At 39.0% G+C, this 21,731-nt stretch overlaps 2 protein-coding genes across 2 annotated transcripts; one reads left to right on the top strand and one right to left on the bottom strand.

The window, feature by feature from the left end:
* Positions 1-11,994, top strand: LOC103401124 (soluble inorganic pyrophosphatase 6, chloroplastic-like). The gene is made up of 6 exons (XM_029109529.2): positions 1-415; positions 1,042-1,202; positions 2,113-2,213; positions 2,314-2,495; positions 3,038-3,136; positions 11,722-11,994. The coding sequence occupies exons 1-6, from the start codon at positions 146-148 to the stop codon at positions 11,812-11,814; spliced, it is 906 nt and encodes a 301-aa protein (XP_028965362.1). The 5' UTR covers positions 1-145; the 3' UTR covers positions 11,815-11,994.
* Positions 11,995-12,614: 620 nt separating this feature from the next.
* Positions 12,615-20,810, bottom strand: LOC103445055 (probable sphingolipid transporter spinster homolog 2). The gene is made up of 16 exons (XM_008384019.4): positions 20,353-20,810; positions 19,700-19,831; positions 18,834-18,935; positions 18,081-18,185; positions 17,850-17,925; positions 17,098-17,172; positions 16,813-16,915; positions 16,649-16,729; positions 15,835-15,916; positions 14,515-14,612; positions 14,234-14,310; positions 13,977-14,090; positions 13,685-13,804; positions 13,358-13,486; positions 13,152-13,230; positions 12,615-12,884 (listed from the first exon to the last, which is right to left on the bottom strand). The coding sequence occupies exons 1-16, from the start codon at positions 20,475-20,477 to the stop codon at positions 12,748-12,750; spliced, it is 1,635 nt and encodes a 544-aa protein (XP_008382241.2). The 5' UTR covers positions 20,478-20,810; the 3' UTR covers positions 12,615-12,747.
* Between the last annotated feature and the right edge of the window lie 921 nt (positions 20,811-21,731).

Raw genomic sequence — 21,731 nt, 5'->3', positions numbered from 1 at the left:
CTGTCGACTTCCCAACAAAATACGCAAACGACAAGAAGAGCCAATCAAAGCTTACTTGTTCCTGTGGCTCAGAAACCCAAACACACCCTCACTCGATCAATACCACTCTCACTAGTCCCTTCATCAGAGCCGTCAGTCAGGAGCCATGGCCACCGCGAGAGTGCTGACCGCCGCCAATACTTCCTGCTTGCTCTCCAAGGCGACGTCGTTCCTTCCGAAGCAGAGTCCCTACAGCACTACCACCCTTTGCTTCACTAGAAGAAGAGCAGCGTCGCTGTCGTTGTCGTCTTCGTCCAGGAGCAGGAGGTCCTTCATTTGCACAGCTATCTACAATCCCGAGGTTCAGATCAAGGAGGAAGGCCAGCCGGAAACCCTAGACTACCGCCTCTTCTTCGTCGACCGTTCCGGTCAAAAGGTTTGCTCTCTTTCCATTTTTCCGTTTTCTGTTGTGTTGTTTGTTTGGATTCTGAGAAAATGCAGGAAAAAACTGCAAAATGTGAAAGCTTCCCATAAATGCATAAAATGGGGTAATAATTCATGAATTCTTAAATTTCTTGTTATATATATACTATTTTTTTTGGTAATTAATGGAATAATGGAAGCTTCTGATGGCCAGAAAAGGTGTGAATTAATTTTGAATTTTTTTACTTTAGATGGCATATATCATTTGCTTCATTGAGGTCTCTCCGTTTCAAATTTGATTGAGTTTTCAGGATTGTGTCGTTTTGGGTGGTTATATGGAGGCAACAAAACGAAATGAAACATTCAGTAACCACGTTAGAGCCTTAGAGAGAGGACTGATGTAATGCCATGGTTTGTGATTATATGGATATGCTTATGTGTTTTCTTTGTTTGAGATTAAACCCTTGGCTGTCTCTGATTATTCGTAGTTCGAATTTGTACTCAAACAAGAAAATGTGTGTATGCAATTGTAAGAGGAATTTCAAATTGCCAGAGTATTTGATACATCGTTGGGTTTCTTCACGCCAATTAGTTCACCTTGTTTCAATCTGCTATAACAGTGTGTTGGTTTATACATAGGTTTCGCCTTGGCATGATATACCGTTGCAAGTGGGTGATGGTGTATTCAACGTTGTGGTTGAAATACCCAAAGAATCGAGTGCAAAGATGGAGGTTGCTACTGATGAGCCACACACCCCAATAAAGCAGGATACAAAGAAAGGAAAACTTCGTTACTATCCGTAAGTCTAATTTTACTTTTCTTAAGGTTATATTATAGTTTTTGTTCTTGTAGTGCTTGGATATGTTACCTGAATCAATGTAATTTTTGGTTAAGGGTGCATCATGACTATGACTAAGTCACTGTTGGTGCTGATTATCTTTATTTGTTTAATTTCTTAGATGCACATTTTTTTTTCCCTGGGTGATAGATGCCTGCAGATAAGGACATGCATATATGAGTAATATGCAGATAAGCACATGCATATATGAGCAATATTGTGGCAAGAGTTTGATATTTTAGTTTACTTGTTTTTCCTATAAACCAATTAAGAAATGGGGATTGGGGACTGAATTGAGGACTTCTTACAAACTAATGTTACACAACCACTTACCCAAAAATTTAAGATGATAGGAAATGGACAACAATGTATATTGAGGTTACACAACCTTCTGATACCATTATTTACAGACATGCAAGAGTAGTTACTCTCATTCCACATATCTTACGTTCTTTCTTCCTTTGGAACGACATCACGTTACACACATGCTATACACACTCTGGACGTATCATCTTCTGTTTATATTATTAAGAGAAACATATACAATTGTTTCTTTACATATAAAAGAAAAAGAAAATTCACACTACACGAAATAATTCCATTAAGCAATTTTAGTTATAAAATTTGGAACTAAAGTTTATAAAATGACACATTACCTTGTTTCCAAGTTACTCTTTTTATCTCATCATTTCTAAGTGTGTCTTTCTTTTACGCAACCACCATGACATTGCACGGGTATTGTGTGTGCACTATCTATCTATCATCGTTTATTTAAATTCTTGAAGTTATCTTATGTGTTCTCCCACCCTTTAGTGTAAATGCATCGTTGTATAAAAAAATAGTTATCTATCTGAATGCCTATCCTTCTCAGCTACAACATTAATTGGAATTATGGGTTGCTTCCACAAACGTGGGAAGACCCATCGCTTGCTAACAATGAAGTTGGAGGAGCATTTGGGGATAATGATCCAGGTATGCTCACTTGTCTGTGTTTTATGTTACCAACTTTTGTCCAAGGCAAGTGTCACCTTTAGAAGGAAAACTAAAAATCTTGTTTTTCTACAACCTGTAGTTGATGTTGTTGAGATAGGTGATAGTCGGAGAAAGATTGGTGAGATTCTCAAAGTAAAGCCATTGGCTGCTTTAGCTATGATCGATGAAGGGGAACTTGACTGGAAAATTGTTGCAATTTCATTGGATGATCCAAGGGCTTCTCTAGTTAACGACGTTGATGATGTTGACAAGCATTTCCCAGTATGTATTACTTTTAACCAAGCACTATTAGATTTCTGTAATTACGCACTCACCAACCCTTGCCACCGTAATTAATATATTCAATTATGGATGTTTTCAGATTTTAAATTCATTGTTGTTACATTATATGATTACTGTACAAAAAATGGATAAAGTCTACCTTAACTCTTTTGAGTGAAGTGGATGGTTATGATATACGTTACTGTTTATCTACCTTCCTAAACTAGAGTAAGCTTTTCGAATGGACTTAGTACGTGTGTGGTGTTGCGAGTAAATTTTGTACTAAAATGAAAGGAAACGGTGGTAAATATTGTTCACATAAAAATATATGGGGATAAAATTATTGTTGAAAACAACTTAAGGCATTGGTGGGCATGGTAGTTCTTATTTTTATCATAACTAATCCATAAGCCACATTAGCATTTGTACCTGGACGTTACTCATTTGCTAGTAGGAGTGGAGTGGTTTAAGGGTAAGCTGAAGAATTAATTTCAGTAAAATGTGCCAAAACTCATGAGGCTTAATCTTATGGTTTACTTCAGGGGACTCTCACTGCAATAAGGGACTGGTTCAGAGACTACAAGATACCTGATGGAAAGCCTGCTAACAAATTTGGTCTTGGCAACAAAGCAGCAAACAAGGTAATTTTACAGTGACATTTTCAATTGCTATCCCTGAATTGTTTTGAGTACTCTATTTGTTTTGTCTATTTTTCAATTCTATCTAGGCTGCTAAGTTGCTATTATGGAGTGTTGCTTTTTTCTTTTCCCCATTATTCGTTCCTTTATTGATTCATTCACCAGCTTTTGTTGACACTCTGGCCTAGTAGTATAGTACTCCTTGCAAAGTGCCAGTGTTGCAAGGAGGCATGACAAGATTTGATTACAAAATTAGTTATGGGGGTAGGGTGAAGGTCATTGAATGAATACTCCTGTTTTATAGCCCAATTACTTGTTCTAGAGCACACACTAATGGGTTTAGAAAATGCATTTGTCCAAGTCAAATCTGATTTTCTGATTTCAATGTCTTCAATAATTGCTTATGTAAATGCATAATTCATGTAAGACTGTCTCTTTATGGTCATCTGACTTGAGTGAATCAAGAGTTTACTTCAAAACCAGGCAGTAGGATTGGGGTGCAGTGGGAGGGTTTAAGGTTAAGGGCGAGGTAATTGTTTTCTTTGCAGTATTTTTTTTTTTTTTTGGCGTGATACATTTGATATGTTGCATGGACTCAATATTCAGGAATAGGGTTGGATACGAGTTCGAAGGAGAAATTTTGGGAAGATCTTGGAGACTTGGTGCAAGGAATTGCTCAGACGGAGAAGTTATTTATAGGAGGAGATTTAAATGGACACGTGGGCAGGGAGACAGGCAACTATGGAGGTTTTCATGGTGGCCATGGTTTTGGGGAGAGAAACGAGGATGGGGAAGCTATCTTGGATTTTGCAATGGCATATGATCTCTTCTTAGCCAACACCTTCTTTAAGAAGAGAGAAGAACATGTGATCACCTACAAGAGTGGGTCGTCAAAAACACAAATAGATTTTCTTCTAATGAGGAAAGGGGATCGTATAACTTGTAAGGATTGCAAAGTTATACCAGGAGAGAGCGTGGCTAATCAACATCGCTTGTTGGTGATGGATGTACATATCAAAAGAGTAAGACAAAAGAACAAGACTTGGAAGTGCCCAAGGACTAGATGGTGGAATCTAAAAGAAGAAAAACAAGCCATTTTCAAAGAGAAGGTAATCACCCAATGTGTGTGGGATAGAGAGGGGGAAGCTAGCCAAATGTGGGATTCCATGGCTAGTTGTATCCGAAAAGTAGCAAAAGAGGTATTAGGAGAGTCCAAGGGCTTTGTCCCACACCAAAAGGAATCTTGGTGGTGGAATGAGGAGGTACAAACAAAGGTGAAGGCTAAGAAGGAATGTTGTAAAGCCTTATACAAGGAGAGGACTGATGAAAATGGTGAAAGGTATAGAAAAGCGAAGCAAGAGGCGAAGAAAGCTGTCAGAGAAGCTAAGTTAGCGGCTTACGACGATATGTATAAACGACTAGATACCAAAGAAGGAGAGTTGGATATCTATAAACTATCTAGAGCAAGGGAAAAGAAGACAAGGGACCTAAACCAAGTGAGGTGCATCAAGGATGAGGATGGAAAGGTTTTTGCTACAGAGAACGCGGTTAAAGACAGATGGAGAGGTTATTTTCATAATCTTTTCAATGAAGGACATGAAATGAGTGCTTCTTTAGGGGAGTTGAGTAACTCAGAAGAGTGTAGAAACTACTCTTTTTATCGTCGAATCCGGAAGGAAGAAGTGGTTGTAGCTTTGAAGAAGATGAAGCATAAAAAAGCAATAGGCCCAGACGATATACCAATCGAAGTGTGGAAACTTTTGGGAGAGAGGTATAACATGGCTCACTGACCTTTTCAATAGGATTTTGAAAACGAAGAAGATGCCAAATGAGTGGCGAATGAGCACTTTGGTGCCTATCTACAAGAATAAGGGCGACGTACAAAATTGCATGAACTATAGGGGTATTAAGCTAATGAGTCATACAATGAAGCTCTGGGAGAGAGTCATTGAGCATAGATTGAGGCAAGAGACACGGGTTTCGGACAACCAATTCGGGTTCATGCCAGGGCGCTCAACCATGGAGGCAATCTATCTCTTACGAAGATTGATGGAAAGATATAGAGATGGGAAAAAGGATTTACACATGGTCTTTATAGATTTGGAAAAAGCGTATGATAGGGTCCCAAGAGACATTCTTTGGAGGATTTTAGAGAAGAAAGGAGTACGAGTAGCATATATCCAAGCTATAAAGGATATGTATGAAGGAGCAAAGACTGCCGTAAGAACTCATGAAGGACAAACCGAAAGCTTTCCCATAACTGTAGGATTACATCAAGGCTCATCCTTAAGTCCTTACCTTTTTGCGTTGGTAATGGATGAGTTAACACGACATATTCAAGATGATATTCCTTGGTGTATGCTTTTCGCAGACGACATAGTGTTGATAGATGAAACTCAGGAAGGGGTAAATGCAAAGCTTAACCTTTGGAGAGAAGTGTTGGAATCTAAAGGTCTTCGCCTAAGCCGATCAAAGACAGAATATATGGAGTGCAAGTTCAGTGCAAATGGAGGCCAAAACGAGTTAGGGGTGAGGATCGGAGATCAAGAAATACCAAAGAGCGACCGTTTTCGTTACCTAGGATCTATCTTGCAAAAGAACGGAGAATTAGATGGAGATCTCAACCATAGAATACAAGCTGGATGGATGAAGTGGAAGAGTGCATCCGGCGTGTTGTGTGACCGCCGTATGCCACTGAAGCTCAAGGGAAAATTTTATAGGACGGCAATAAGGCCGGCGATGCTGTATGGCACAGAATGTTGGGCGGTGAAACATCAACACGTACACAAAATGAGTGTAGCGGAGATGAGGATGCTTCGTTGGATGTGTGGGCACACGAGAAAGGATAAGATTAGGAATGAGGATATCCGGGGTAAAGTAGGAGTAGCCGAAATTGAAGGAAAGATGAGAGAAAATCGGTTACGGTGGTTTGGACATGTGCAAAGAAGGCCTACTGACGTTCCGATTAGAAGATGCGACTATGGGACAGAGGTTCAGGGCCGAAGGGGTAGAGGAAGACCTAGGAAAACTTTGGAAGAGACTCTAAGAAAAGACTTAGAGTACTTGGATCTAACGAAGGACATGACACAGGATCGAGCACAATGGTGTTCTAAGATTCATATAGCCGATCCCACTCAGTGACTTGGATTTTCCAAGTCTCCAACCGAGAAGTTTTCCTCACTCGGGAAATTAAGGGAACACTACCCCAACCTACATGCTCCACTCAGAAAGCTTCAACATACAAGCTTTAACAAAAGAAAATTCAAAGAACTTAGCGAAGAAGGCTTTGGTGTATTTAACACAATACGTTGAAATGAAGGAAAGCTTATTTATTGATATCCCCGATAAGCTACAAATATGTACATATACATGAGTCAAAATAAGCACACAAGAGGGAGCCTTCACAAAGGTTGCTTAGGAGAAGTCTCAGTAGTCGGTAGAGCCCCAGAAAGAGAAGGCACCGGAGGGGGATCATTTGGAGCCTCAGTACTGGACAGAACCCTAGAAGGAGGAGGCATCAGAGGTTGATCATTTGGAGCTTCATTACGCGGTACAGCCCCAGAAGACGAAGGCAATAAATGCCTTTGGAACAAACCCACAAATCTCTGATGATCAAGTAAAACCTGACCATCAGTTTCCTTCATCTGGTCAAGCTTCCTCTTCATGTTTGTAGCATAGTCATGTGCGAGCCGGTGCAACTGTTTATTCTCATGCTTGAGCCCTCTAATCTCCTGTTTGAGACTCATCACTTCAGCCGCCAATGATTCAACTTGGCGGGTTCGAGCAAATAGGCGTTGGGCCATATTAGACACAGAACCTGCACACTGAACACTGAGAGCCAGCGAATCCTTAACAGCTAACTCATCAGACCGTTTGGAAAGTAGTCTGTTATCTTTGGGAGTGAGAAGGTTCCTGGCCACCACCGCAGCGGTCATATCATTCTTCATCACGGAATCCCCAACGGTAAGAGGACCAGTAGGGGAGACGAAGGATGGGCGCCATATGTTGTCTGGAGAAGGCGGGGCTGCCTCTTCAACAAGGTTCAAGTCAAAACGACGGTCGGAGGGGCCATACATTTTCAAAGGTGTTGAAGAGAGAAGAGGTCGGACAAATCAAGATCTTAGAAGTGCAAGAATGAAGCTTCTACTGGTGGAGATTCAAGTGTGCTTTGGAACTTAATGCCAGCCCCTATAAAAATCTGCACTCGACGAAGCTTCAGAAATCGAAGAGGCGTTTGCTTTCTCAAAAGCTGGGCTGCTTAGAGATCACGAGGGTTGATCTCAGAAATCGAAGAGGCGTTTGCTTTCTCAAAAGTTGGGCTGCTCAAAGACCACGAAGGCCGATCTCAAAAATCGAAGAGGCGCTCGCTTTCTCAAAAGCTGGGCTCCCCAGAGACCACGAGGGCTGATCTCAGAAATCGAAGAGGCACCTACTTTTCCAGCCTTTTCCAGCCTTGTCAGCACCTGTCACACGCACACTCAGTTTTGCGGAAATTATGGGCATTATGTCAAAGACTTCTGGGGAAGTAGAAAACACATGAATCTTACTGTTCAATCACCCACTTCCCACACGCAACAATAGCTCATGGGTACCACAGATAACTTTGCCAAAGTTCTCTGCCAAAGTTGAGCACGTGAAGCTTGCAGCTCCCACTACATCGCTCTGACCAAGAAGGGTAAAAGAATAGCAAAGAAACAGCACTAACAAAGTTTAGACCCATAAATTTTGAAGGTCTAGCTACCATATTATTACCCACAAGGGTAAAGGAACAGTACCACTGCTGGATAATTGGAAAGTCCCTGTGTGTCAACCTCTGTGCTTCGTGGCAAGGTAGACTAGCACACATGCCCAACCTTTACTCACATTCGAGAAAACACTCCCAATAAGATTGCTTGCTCCAAAATCGAAGAGGCACCGTCCTCCGAATCTCGAGAGGCAGACTCCCAACATGACTACTTTCTTAAAAATCGAAGAGAGGGTAAAGGAACAGTACCATTGCTGGATAATTGGAAAGTCCCTGTGTGTCAACCTCTGTGCTTCGTGGCAAGGTAGACTAGCAAACATGCCCAACCTTTACTCACATTCGAGAAAACACTCCCAACAAGATTGCTTGCTCCAAAATCGAAGAGGCACCGCCCTCCGAATCTCGAGAGCCAGACTCCCAACATGATTACTTTCTCAAAAATCGAAGAGACACTGCTCCCCGAATCTCGAGAGCCAGACCCCCAACATGATTGCTTTCTCAAAAATCGATGAGGCATCGTTCTCCGAATCAATCGAAGAGGCGCTCGCTTTCTCAAGAGCTGGGCTGCTCAGAGACCACGAGGGCCGATCTCAGAAATCGAAGAGGCACCTACTTTTCTAGCCTTGTCAGCACCTGTCACACGCACACTTAGCTTTGCAGAAATTATGGGCATTCTGTCGAAGACTTCTGGTGAAGTAGAAAGCACATGAATCTTACTGTTCAATCACCCACTTCCCACACGCAACAATAGCTCATGGGTACCACAAATAACTTTGCCAAAGTTCTCTGCCAAAGTTGAGCACGTGAAGCTTGCAGCTCCCACTACATCGCTCTGACCAAGAAAGGTAAAAGAATAGCAAAGAAACAGCACTAACAAAAGTTTAGACACATAAATTTTGAAGGTCTAGCTATCATATTATTACCCACAACTGTAAAGGAACAGTACCACTGCTGGATAATTGGAAAGTCCCTGTGTGTCAACCTCTGTGCTTCGTGGCAAGGTAGACTAGCAAACATGCCCAACCTTTACTCACATTCGATAAAACACTCCCAATAAGATTGCTTGCTCCAAAATCGAAGAGGCACCGTCCTCCGAATCTCGAGAGCCAGACTCCCAACATGACTACTTTCTCAAAATCGAAGAGAGGGTAAAGGAACAGTACCATTGCTGGATAATTGGAAAGTCCCTGTGTGTCAACCTTTGTGCTTCGTGGCAAGGTAGACTAGCAAACATGCCCAACCTTTACTCACATTCGAGACAACACTCCCAACAAGATTGCTTGCTCCAAAATCGAAGAGGCACCGCCCTCCGAATCTCGAGAGCCAGACTCCCAACATGATTACTTCCTCAAAAATCGAAGAGACACTGCTCTCCGAATCTCGAGAGTCATACCCCCAGCATGATTGCTTTCTCAAAAATCAAAGAGGCATCGTTCTCCAAATCTCAAGAGCCAGATACCACAGACCACTTTTTCAAAGTGCTCTGACAGAGTTAAAACATGTGAAACTGGCAGCTCCCACTACCGTGCTATGACCAAGCAGGGTAAAGGAATAGCATTACTACTTGTTGTTAGGGAGACTCCTATATATGTCGACCTTCATCCCCAACGGACAGGCAGACCTGCAAAAATGCTCAACCCTTCATCATATCTGAGAGGGCACTCCCAACGAAGCCTTTCGAAATATTCAGCTTTCTTTCCCCCCGATAATACCTCTGCAAACAAGCTATACTAGAGCAAGAATATCTCATATCATCAGGGTTAAAGGCAAGAGTATCCCATATCATGCTTTTTCCCTGTCTTTTCTTTTGGCCTTGTTTTTACCTGCAAGACAAGGAGAAAGAGAGCAATCAGTCAGCACTTGGAATCAAGCTTCCAGCCAAGAACTGACTGCCTGGAACCCCTTACCTGATTACTTACCTGGCATTGCTCTCGAGTACTCATCTTCAACATCTTATGTTTCCAGGGAAGATTCCGCATCTGCTTGAGGAACAGATAGGGCAAGTGCGAAGGATACAAGGAAGCATGTGGAGACAAGCGTAACAGCACACGTGCCGATACATTCATTACTCTGTCAAAAGCAAAAGTATCCCATATCAGCAGGGTGGAACGTACTCTAGATTTGATGGACTTGTTTTGACCCTCAAATTCTTCAGTCGGCCTTATACTCTGGAGGAAACCAGAAAACCCTCCAGCTCAGTTCAAGAATAAGCCTGTGGAAAGTTACTTCTTCAAAAGCAAAAGTATCTCATATCATCTCTTCTCATTTTTCTTCTCTTTATCCTTCATGCTGCTGCAAGATGGGGAGAAGGTGAACAATCAGTCGGAGCTCTGATTGCTTACCTTGTCTGTCACCTCTTTCAGCAGACCCCCTAGCTCGGCGACTTGGGGGACTCCTACTACATGGTTTGTATCGCGCTTGACCAAGCCTGAAACTACAAGTAAGCTTCAAGTGAAATTGATACATTACCTTGTGCATCTCCACCAGTTAAAGATACCACCCCTGGATGGAGGAAGAGTACTTCCAGAGAAGATGTCACATCTACCTATGAGACAGATAAGGCAAGTCAAGACGACACCACACTCCGATACTTAGAAGTTTCGTGATTACGAGATCATTCTCCCACAATATTTCCTAATGTCATTTGTACTAAATCATTCACTTGTACTCACTAAATGAGAGCTTGAACCTATGTACTTGTGTAAACCCTTCACAATTAATGAGAACTCTTCTATTCCGTGGACGTAGCCAATCTGGGTGAACCACGTACATCTTGTGTTTGCTTTCCTATCTCTATCCATTTATATACTTATCCACACTAATGACCGGAGCAATCTAGCGAAGATCACAAAAAGCGATCGTTTTCGCTACCTAGGACCTATCTTGCAAGAGAACGGAGAATTAGATGGAGATCTCAACCATAGAATACGAGCTGGTTGGAAAGAGTGCATCCGGCGTGTTGTGTGACCGTCGTAGGCCACTGAAGCTCAAGGGAAAATTTTATAGGACGGCAATAAGGCTAGCGATGTTGTATGGCACAGAATGTTGGGTGGTGAAGCATCAACACGTACACAAAATGGGTGTAGCGGAGATGAGGATGCTTCGTGGGATGTGTGGGCACACGAGAAAGGATAAGATTGGGAATGAGGATATCCGAGGTAAAGTAGGAGTAGCCGAAATTGTAGGAAATATGAGAGAAAATCGGCTCCGGTGATTTTGAACATGTGCAAAGAAGGCCGACTGACGCTCCGGTTCGAAGATGTGACTACAGGACAGAGGTTCAGGGCCGAAGGGGTAGAGGAAGACCTAGGACAACTTTGGAAGAGACTCTAAGAAAAGACTTAGAGTACTTGTATCTAACGGAGGACATGACACAAAACCGAGCGCAATGGCGTTCTAGGATTCATATAGCCGACCCCACTTAGTGGGAAAAGGCTTTGTTGTTGTTGTTGTTGTTGTTGTTGTTGTGCATAGTTTTATGCTGCACATTCAGAAATTTCTGATTAAAGACTTCGCACTTGAGTCTGTCGCCCCTAAAACTCATGTGTCGATGTTCTAACTTTGATCGTATTGGTTGTTAGTTATCTCTTGTTCCAGTCTATTTATTGCTGGAAATTCTTTCCTGGTGTGGTTTGGTACTGTGCACTACACAGTAGCATAACACTAATTGTCACACTTAAACCTTCTCTTGCTTTTCTTGTATAAGCAAAGAACAAATAAATTCATTGCCACCATCTGCAAAACATTAGATATGAATGATACAACCAACAATCTCTGCGTGTGTGTGTGTGTGTGTGTGATGTGCTTTATGTCTAATTTTAGAAACAATTCCTATGATGAACAGGATTACGCTCTTAAGGTCATATCCGAAACCAATGAATCGTGGGCAAAGCTTGTCAAGAGATCAATTCCTGCTGGAGAACTATCACTTGCATAGATAAATCGCTAGAATTGGAATTCCACTCCACGCGCCTAAATATATATTGTGTTTCTTGGTGATTCATTAGAGATATTTCCTTTTGACAAACGGGTGATGCTAAGCTGGACTTAGCCCCTAGTTTTGTGTTCTATTATTGCAGCATATGAGTAACTTGTATACACTGCAGGTTTGGAATAATGGTGGTGAAGTAGCACAGGTATACGTTGTTTCAAAGTCCCTAATACTGAGATCTATTCACAGCCTCAAAGTGGTATTTGGACACCCGACTTGTTATTTGGGTAAATTACGGTTTGCACTCTCAAGTTTGCGTTCAATTACAACCTCATGCTAGCCGCTAACACTTGGCTGCAGAAGGGGAAGGGTTAAGTGAAACTCAGCCTGGCCTGGTCAGGAAGAGATTCAGAGACTATTGCTGCCCAAAAATAGATTTCATCCTTAAAACGTTACAATCTCACGCAATAACAATAACTTAGAATTTCATCGCATGTCATACAGCGGTTAAAAATTGCTAATTGGTCTGTTAAATAATGATGCGCCCCAGGGGGGATCCATACTTTTATGACGTGGCTGTCATCGGTGCCATGTGGAAAAAAATTTAAACAAAAAAAAAAAAAAAAAAAAAAAACCCAAGCAATCTCATTTAATCATGCTTCTATATCCGGGGGGAAAAAAAACTCGAAAATGGTGGAATTATTAACATGCCAAAGAAAAGAAAAGGATGGAATTATTAACATGCATTTTTTGTACAGCCTTTGAAAAAAAAAATTCAGAAAGAAAAACAAATATGAACACGTGCATTGGAAAGTAGAAATTTTATAAGAAATTATAGCACTAGGGACCGTATGTACAAGAACTCAACCACCCTACTAAACAAGACCTGGATATGTGACAGGTTGCAACGAAAGATAAAAGAAACGAAAATATCTCGTGTCATGGTTCAGCAACAGATTCAGTTGTTTCTATCTTCTTCCCTTCAAGCAACGGCGTTGTGTTTGACCTTTCGGTTTGGATGGTCACCTGATGTTCACTTTCCTCGTTAAATCTATCCACGCTGTGCAGAAAGATTCCTGCGATGGTAGCCAAATAAGGATTACAAATCTCGATTTCCAAGTACCCATCACACAAGCTGGTAATCCACATGTCACAATACAAGTAGAGAGATGATATATTTGTCCGTGTCCCTCCACTTGTATTGTGACACATAGAGTACTAACGTCTCATCTATTTTGGAATTACTCAAATATCCATGCACTAATTAAAATTCCATCGTCTGACAAATCGTCAAATTCAAAAAGTTCCACAGTAAAATAACGGGGCAACTGCCAGAAACTTACCTATAAACCATATTACAGCTGATGGAAACAAAATAGCTGTTAGAATAAGAGCAGTCTTCCTCCAGTTGTTAATTGCATCCTGCACAGTCGACAACCAATCCAAAACCGAAAGAAAGAAGAATACCCAGTTAGAATGTGCAACCAAGGATTTCTAAAGGGATCATTTGCAAGTTAAATGACATATAATGAAATACTGGAAGGCAAACCTGGAGAACTCCAACAAGAGGTGCGGAAGGTACATCACCGAAGATATGAATTGAAACCGTTGACATAGCCATAGATAGTGGCCTCATATTAGGTTTAACACAATGGAGATTAATGTAATTTACAGGACCCTGCAAAAGGGAAACATAGAAGACCAAGAGGAGTGAGTATTCCATAGGTCTGGCACTAAATATCTATCATGCAAACAGTGGAATACGGTAATTATTTATTTTTTGAGCCATACAAAGTAGTTCAGTGCTCGGCAGCATAGGCAAATTGAACAAAACCATAAAAATAATAGGAGAAAATTTCTTTGAATAGGAACGTACCTGAGTTGCAAAGACAAGTAGTTCACCGATTGCGAAAAGAGCTAGGAAAGCATACATATTCTTGAAGCAAAAGGCACCAAAGCAAAAGGCACCCCCAATTAACGTTACCACTGAAAGAAGCTGCAATACAGTCTAGTACTTAGTGATGCAAAGGCAAAGAAACAAAAGGGAACACAGTGATTGGACAATGACTACACAAGTTATCCATAGCCAAGCAGCAGTATTGCATATAAACAACTTTCATTTTATAGATTGGTTAGATAATGGCATCAAGTAAAACATTTTGGATTACCTTAAAAGCATTAGAGATAGTGTTAGTCATATAATCCAGAAGAAAGCCTCCCGCTAGTGTGCCCAATATTCCGCACACAATTGTAATACCTCCAAATATAAGATCTGCATCAGTCTGCCAAAAGACCATGAATTTAAGGCAGGTTTTATCACGGAGCTATCTCCTAACTACTTAACATCAACTATGACTACACCGAGAGTAAGAAAGGAAAAAATATTGAATAATACAAATCTATACAATCAAAGTGAAATGCTTACCATATGATATATATTATATCCAGCCTTAGGCCCCCAATATGAGTATGCACCTATGACAAAGTTGTATGCTATGTAACCTACAAATGAAAATTTCACATTTTCAGGGAATTCGTATATAGATAAAGACGAAGGCAAAATGATGACTAAAATATTACACCGCTGAATGAGTTCTCAGGAAACTAGCTAGTGAAAGAACTATACAAAGAAACAACCATGAACCAAAGAAATTCATATACAAATACTAGTTGGTAAAGCAGGTGGGGAAAGAAAAAGATAAGTACCTAGAACATTCACAACATAAACCTTATCCACCAATAGCACCCTCACATCTTTCAAAAACCTTGAAATTTGATTCTTTATGCTTGATACCAAATTTGACCTGCCATAAAATAAGATCTCAGGTATCAATACATATATGTTTACTATTTCTTCTAAAACTTATTGATCCTTACAATGCCTAATGCGACCTCTCACGGTTGCTTTATTTGACAGTTATAGTGGATACTATTAATATGATAAACATGTGCATACCATTACCATTAAACAAAAAGCTGAATTCATCCTCAAGGATATATTATGAGGAGAAAACGGTGGCCAACATTAAAACACACCTGAGCAACTTACACCAGCTTCATAGGCTGGTCCAGCTTACAATTAATCTTTCCAATTCTCATAAATGATTCACTGAAAAGTCCACCTGGTTACTGATTTTATGCTAATCATTAATGCTTAACATATTCAGGGTTTGATATATAAATATTCCATTTAAACGATATATATTTCATTAATACCTCGTAATTCAACTACTGTCTCTGTATGACCAGGGTGAGCATGGAAATAATTGACCACTTAAGAAGGATACAGAAATTCAAATAGAGAGTGAAGTTTATGGAGTGTTTCTTAAGTTTTCTTTAGGTGTTTTATGGAATGCATGACCATGTTTCTTGGATTCCTTGTGTTTCTCTAACAATCTTGGTGTTTCTTATCCCTTAGGAAAGGAGTGTCATTTAATTAACTGGAATAGTGTTTCATGGACTACGAGTCCATGTTTCTTGTATCCCTTGCATTTTCTCTCATAAATCTCGTGTTTCCCATCCCATAAGAAAAAAAAAAGCAGTGTATTTATGTCGGATGAAATATTGTTTCAAGTTGAGTAAGGCTAACGCACACTGAACTTGTAAGCTTAGTTAATTTTCACATGAATCATAATGCTTTATCCCCACCAAAAAGGTGGTTGTGTGTCTAGGTATATACAAGCACAAATATAAATTTTAGAGATTATATTACAGAGAGGTAGCTTCAATTGAGGGACACCCGTTATAGGCCCACTCCACATTATATTTCAACAATCCAAAATGTCTAGTTTTTAGGTCCTCTATCAAAGATCATTGTAGCAAAAAGTCACCCGAATCTGAGACCATTTACCCTCTCAATTAAATGGTGGCCACTTTAGTGTTTTGTTGAAACACTCTGTTCATCTAATTTTTTGCTACAACTAGATGTCTTAATGATTTTGGATTTATCTAATATTTGACAAGATCTTTGATTGTGGAACTAAGAAATGTATTACATACATATGAGCTTAAGGATGAGTGACTCACTTGGAAGATTTTTGTAAGGTAGAATTTCTCACATGTTCCTTCATTGAACAGGAAGAATGTTCACCATTCGAAATAGCTGAATCTGTGCAGAGTTTCAAAACAAAATTAGCATGTCAAAGGAAAAGAGTAACCAATACAATTAACAGAACGGAAACCTTCACTATCCTGATAAAAATAAAAAGTTCATAAAACATTATCAGCAGTACTTTCTGGTCAAGAAAGAGGGACAGAAACTAAGGAAACGGTGATTAGCTAACATAACAGAACTTTTAAATACATATTTTACACCTTTTACATCATAAGAGTTTATGGTTCTAATATTTGCCAAAGAGCACCTCTAACGAACATGACACATAGCATCATTAATTTGTAATGCATAACACAATGTTCAGAATTTATTCAGAATCATGAGCATTTGCTACCTAAAAACTTGAGGAAATGAGGAAACCTATTAGTGAAGCAATCCTCTTACAGGATAGGGAATTTAGAGATTTTTCATAAAATTTTATCAGACGGACGTATCCTAACATAAATTTTCCTGTCAACTCAACTCAACTTAGTTTTTATCCCAAAAAGAAAATCTGAGAAAAGCTATCATATAAATTAATAGAACTCCTAAAAAATGCAGTTATGCAGTAAAAACAGACGGTAAAATACTAAAATCACAAAGTTATTCATTGATGAATGCTTCACATCCACATAGCCTATTAGAGATGTTCCAATTAATTATAAGCTATTCTGCAGCTAGTCAGATAGAGGACATGGCTTTGTTTTTATAATGGTCCATTATCTGTTGATACAGCTTCCACATTACCATATGTATCACTAGCTTGAACTTCTTCAACAGCCGTTTCCACTGCTGTCAGTGCTTTTTTTGATTCAGGATGAAAAAAACCTGTAATCACAAATTGCTTAGCAATGACCCTTAAAAATATGGTAAAACCGTGGAAGACAATGAATTGATGCCTAAAATCACACCTTTCAGCTGCAAAGGCTTCATAACAAAACCTAGAATAGCAAATGGAAGCATAAGGATTGCTTCCCCCACAAATGCATAACGCCACTTGGTGTGACTTCCAACCTATGTATTATAAATAACAGACAACCAAAAAATGATCAACGTGGGACCAAGTGAGAACCATCAAACTGTAAACAAATACGCATTTTTTATATAAAGAATTCTATCTAGAAATTTTTATTTGGGTCAAGACACCACATATGCCAAATGAAACTAACCCCCTGTCGCAATTAAGTATAACTTACCACCCCACCATAAACATAGCCAAGTGCATATCCACTTGGTATGCACATGTAGAACATACCAAGCCATGCAGTTTTCTGAAATAACAGACACAGCATAAGTCAATTGACAGCAAATCTAAAAATATATATGATATTAAGATAATAAAATAAAAAAGCAATGGGGTGTATCCAACATAAAAAAGAATATATACATGAATGAACAGGTGGGGTGTGTTCAGAATGACACAGTAAAAGAAAACCTACTACTAAGAACATATCCAAAGCTCTTGATAGTTTAGAAAAGTCAATTAACACTGCAACTCTAACATATTTCTGACAGGGAATCATACATGTTCTATGGCACACTACTGCAGAGTGATAACACATGGCATTCTTAGATAAGGCAGTGACCAAGTTACATTACACTGGCTTTATACAGGGAAAGAAAAGAAAAAAAAAGGAAAAGTACAACTCGACTTAATACATCTTGAATTTTTTATAATCCATTAGATGCTGTATTTTTAAATGGGTTTTGTCACAATATTTTGCTTATATATTTTCTTTAATTTTTCACACACTTGAACTGAGAATAAATATATAGTTTTTTTCCTTTGAGATATACTTATTTTTAAGTAATGCAGTTTTTTCTTTCGAGATTTACTTTTTTAATAAGGTTCACAATCTTCAGAAGTATATCCCACCGTTGAGTAAAAACCAAATGGAACCAACAAATTTAAAATGTTTGGCATGCCATGAAACAAAAGATACCATACCTGAGCAGCTGGGGCATTATCGTCAATGAATGGAGCTGCAAGACTAATAAACGAAGCTTCCCCAACACCAACTAGCCTTTAGAGAACAGAAAAGGAATTGAAACAAGGAAAACAAACAAACATGATCAAACAATATCCCACATTACTGGATTGCTCAAAAACGTAACATCAAGGAGCAACAAACTGGGGGAGAAGGTATAGCAATAAAACAAGAAGGATGAAGTTACTTACATGCGGCAAAGAGTAATGGACCAGAAATCGAATGAACAAGCACAACCAACTATCGCAAAGGTCCAAACTGATAATCCAACTCCAATGAGCCTAAATGGACTTACACTGCAAAATTTAAAATGGCATAAATAAGAAATCCAAATGCTTCTGAATTTATACATATCTACACACACACACACAGAGACATATATATATAATAGTCCACTTCTTATATGGTCGTGTGTACTGCTACTGCATCATAGACGGCACCCTATCTCTCTCCAGAAACCCAAAGCCTGAGTGCTAAAATTTAAACCCTAAGCCCAGAAACCGAGATAAATCCTAAACCCTACACCCTAACGTCATCAACTTGTCAACAGAATGGGGCGAAAACCAGCCTGCTCTTCACACAAAACCAGTCCATATGTAGACTGTTTGCACTTGAAGCTCAACTTTATGCGTGTATATTCATAGATGCATACATAAAGGAGGAGGGAGGGGGAGGAAGAGGAGGAGGAGGAGTGTCATCAACTTGTCAACAGAATGGGGCGAAAACCAGCCTGCTCTTCAAATGAAACTAGTCCGCATGTAGACTGTTTGCACTTGAAGCTCATCTATATGTATGTATATTCATCAACGCATACATAAAGGAGGGAGGGATTGTGTGTGTGTGTGTAGTGTACACACACGCAACAAAATTCTCTTCATAGACAGACATAATATGTATGACTGTTGTTTGATGTATGGTCTATATTATTAACAGGTGATTGTTACCTCTGTGCTAATGATGCAAATATAGGAGAAGCAATAAGCAGTCCAACCATAAAAGCTGATGATAGAACTCCATCTTGAAAGTTAGTCAAGTGAAACTCCCCCCTACATACAAAAAGAAATTAAGAATATTGGAACTGTCAAGGATTATTTATATTTCTATGGAAAGTAAAACATTTATCAGAAAATAGGAAAAAGAAAATGGAAAACAATTATCACATGCAGGGCAACAAGAAAAGGAAAGGCCCATGAGTAGCTCAAAAATAACAAAAACAAAGGCATAGAATGTAAAGAAGTATAAAAGGTATAAAAGGTGACCAGGACAACGCTTTTCAAACAATTGTTCAAAAGTATTTTTATGCAAATCTTATACCCAAGGAAATGGTGAGTATTGTTAGGCAAATATTATATTAGAAAGGAAGACACTTATCTCAAAAGACTGCATGTTGCAAGCATCGTGTAGTAAACAGAACAAAAATTGGTTAAAAAAAAAATGGATCAAATTCAGATAATCCGCAACTGCCTCAACCTTAAAGTCTCAACACCGCTGCAGACTGTAGTTGGTGGATATGTTTCACACACCATAGCTAAGGTTATTAATCGGAGAACAAATTTGGCAACATCTCAAATATGGTGCTCTTAGAAATCAAGTGAAATTTTTTATCCATAACAAATTGATACGGATGCACATTTGTTTATTTCAGAAGCCTCAATAATGTTTCTGTACCATAGCACCTAGAACGTGATTATATGCAAAAACCTGAAAACTCAGCACATTCAAATAAATGGAATCAAGCAATGCATGAAGACAACCAAATGTGAAAAGCCAGAGAAACAAGGAAACCATCAAACAGTTCTTAGTATCTTACTGTATCCCGGTACCAGCCGTGCATATATCACTATCTGTACAAGTTCCAAGGCTCCCATTGACACCATTGCTTGCTATTGCTCCTCGGTCCACATAGTTTATCAAGTTAATCAAGCAAAAGATAACAAGTAACCTGCAATCACAGCATAAAGACATTTATATTGCACAGCGAGATACTACAGTGACTCAAAAGTATTGCAAAACCTTCAAATGATACTTGACTCAACCCAGCTGAAAGCTCAAACTTATAAATATATTCTTAACTCAAGAGCATTCATTTACATGATACATCACCTCCTCCTTTCAATTTCAAAATAGTTTAACTAATTAAGCATCCAACAATTCTCACTATTTTCCCTTTCCATCCATAAACTTTCACAGAAAGAACATTAGTGCCCACCATGGAGAAAAACCGAATTTCCGGGTTGGTTGCCGGGAAAGTAGAGAAAAACTAAGAAATCACCAAAAACTCTGAAACCCACATAGAAATACCGTGTATTTCCCAGACCCAAGTAACAAAAACAATCAAAAACCCTAAAAAATATAAAAAGGCCAAAACTTTCTCTTGAATTCCATATTTTCTCACCAACCAAACAGACCCCAGAACAGAACAAAAAGAAAAAATAAACACGAAAGTGTAAGAAAATGAATCACCTCTTGGGCGTGAACCAGGAAGGAGCGGGAGCTGCGGTTGAAGCAATAGCCATGGCTGTGTCCACCGGACGGGGCTTGGGCTTGCCTTCTTCAGAAGACTTTGTTGCTTCTTCCTTTTGTGCCATAGAAGTGGAGTAGAATATACTTTTAATGTTCTTTAATCTTCGTAAAAAATATCTTTAGTTTTAAGTAAAGTAAATGTTTTTACTTTTTCTGAGTTGGAATTTGGAAATTGGAATGGTAGTTGTGTGGGGGAAGTGTGCTCTTTCTACCCTCCTCCCTCCTCCTCCCTCCTCCTCCCTCTCTGATGGCTTCGTTTCTTGCTAGTTTTTATGGTAAAGCTTAAGAAGCTTGAAAATTTGATCACTTTTGGAGTTTTGAATATGGCAAAGTTGGATCATTCTTTCCAATGATTATTATTCTGTCTACTTCTACCAATTGTCTCCTTCCAAAAATTAGAGAAATAAAACAAAACCGAAGTCTGCGTTTAAGATTCCTATTTTGTTTGTGGGGAATTCGATTCTCTGCGTGTGCTTGCAGAAGATCGAAATACATTCTCAATAAATTAGTCTTGGTTTAGAATACTAGGACAAATGATTGATATGTTGTGGTGTGATTGTCATACATATAAATGCACGAAGAAACAAAGCAATGTGCAGTTGAAGAGAAATATTACTAGACCGTAAGACAAAGTGACAGATAAAATAAGTCTTAGAGGAATGAAATAGTAAAATGAATGAGGGCCAGTTATTTTTTTACGAATGATAAGGCTTTCCTATATAAAGAGACCTTCATAACGTAAAAATCTTCCCATTTTTTCTATGCTCATCCCAATAAACAATTTGTGCCAACTTTACTCTTCCCCTTGCATAACAAAAGAATAAAAGGAAAACTAATGAAAATAGCTTGAAAACTTTGAGTTTTAACGATAAGGACAAAATAAAGGGTAAAGTGAATAGTACCATGATTGACTTTTTAGTGTAAAAATGTGGTTTTTTGTTAAAGTGAACAATACCAAGAGTTTTCGTTAAAGTTCCCAACAATAAAAGCATAAAGAGTCATGTTGTACAGCAAGCACCCTCTTTTTCATGCTTGTTCTATATTTTCCATCAGCGGACATATGGACATGTTTTTCAACTCACTTTTTCATTTGGTTAATGGTGGGATGACTCATGTTTCATGGAAAAATCTTAAAAAATTCTCTCTTTTTCTTTCAATTTTGTGTTGGAAGGAGAGGATTCTTTTTTGAACAGGACTTCTAACGTTGTATGAAAGTCTCATACACACAACTTTTAACTTTTCATATACCTTTCTTTATTTATGACTATTGGATTGAATAAATGAAACGAAAATAATAAACAAAATTAAACATGATTTAA

Source organism: Malus domestica, chromosome 10, assembly GCF_042453785.1.
Source record: "Malus domestica chromosome 10, GDT2T_hap1".
Taxonomy (NCBI): Eukaryota; Viridiplantae; Streptophyta; class Magnoliopsida; order Rosales; family Rosaceae; genus Malus; species Malus domestica.
Note: the sequence above shows the minus strand (reverse complement) of the source record. Positions and strands in the feature narration are given on the sequence as shown.

Coding starts and splice junctions, on each gene's coding strand:
- LOC103445055 (XM_008384019.4), bottom strand. CDS start 20,477: ATGGCACAAAAGGAAGAAGCAACAAAGTCTTCTGAAGAAGGCAAGCCC. Junction 19,832..20,352: donor TCCTGGTTCACGCCCAAGAG/GTGATTCATTTT, acceptor CTGTGATTGCAG/GTTACTTGTTATCTTTTGCT. Junction 16,916..17,097: donor GCTATGTTTATGGTGGGGTG/GTAAGTTATACT, acceptor TATAATACATAG/GTTGGAAGTCACACCAAGTG.
- LOC103401124 (XM_029109529.2), top strand. CDS start 146: ATGGCCACCGCGAGAGTGCTGACCGCCGCCAATACTTCCTGCTTGCTC. Junction 2,214..2,313: donor ATTTGGGGATAATGATCCAG/GTATGCTCACTT, acceptor TACAACCTGTAG/TTGATGTTGTTGAGATAGGT. Junction 3,137..11,721: donor GCAACAAAGCAGCAAACAAG/GTAATTTTACAG, acceptor TATGATGAACAG/GATTACGCTCTTAAGGTCAT.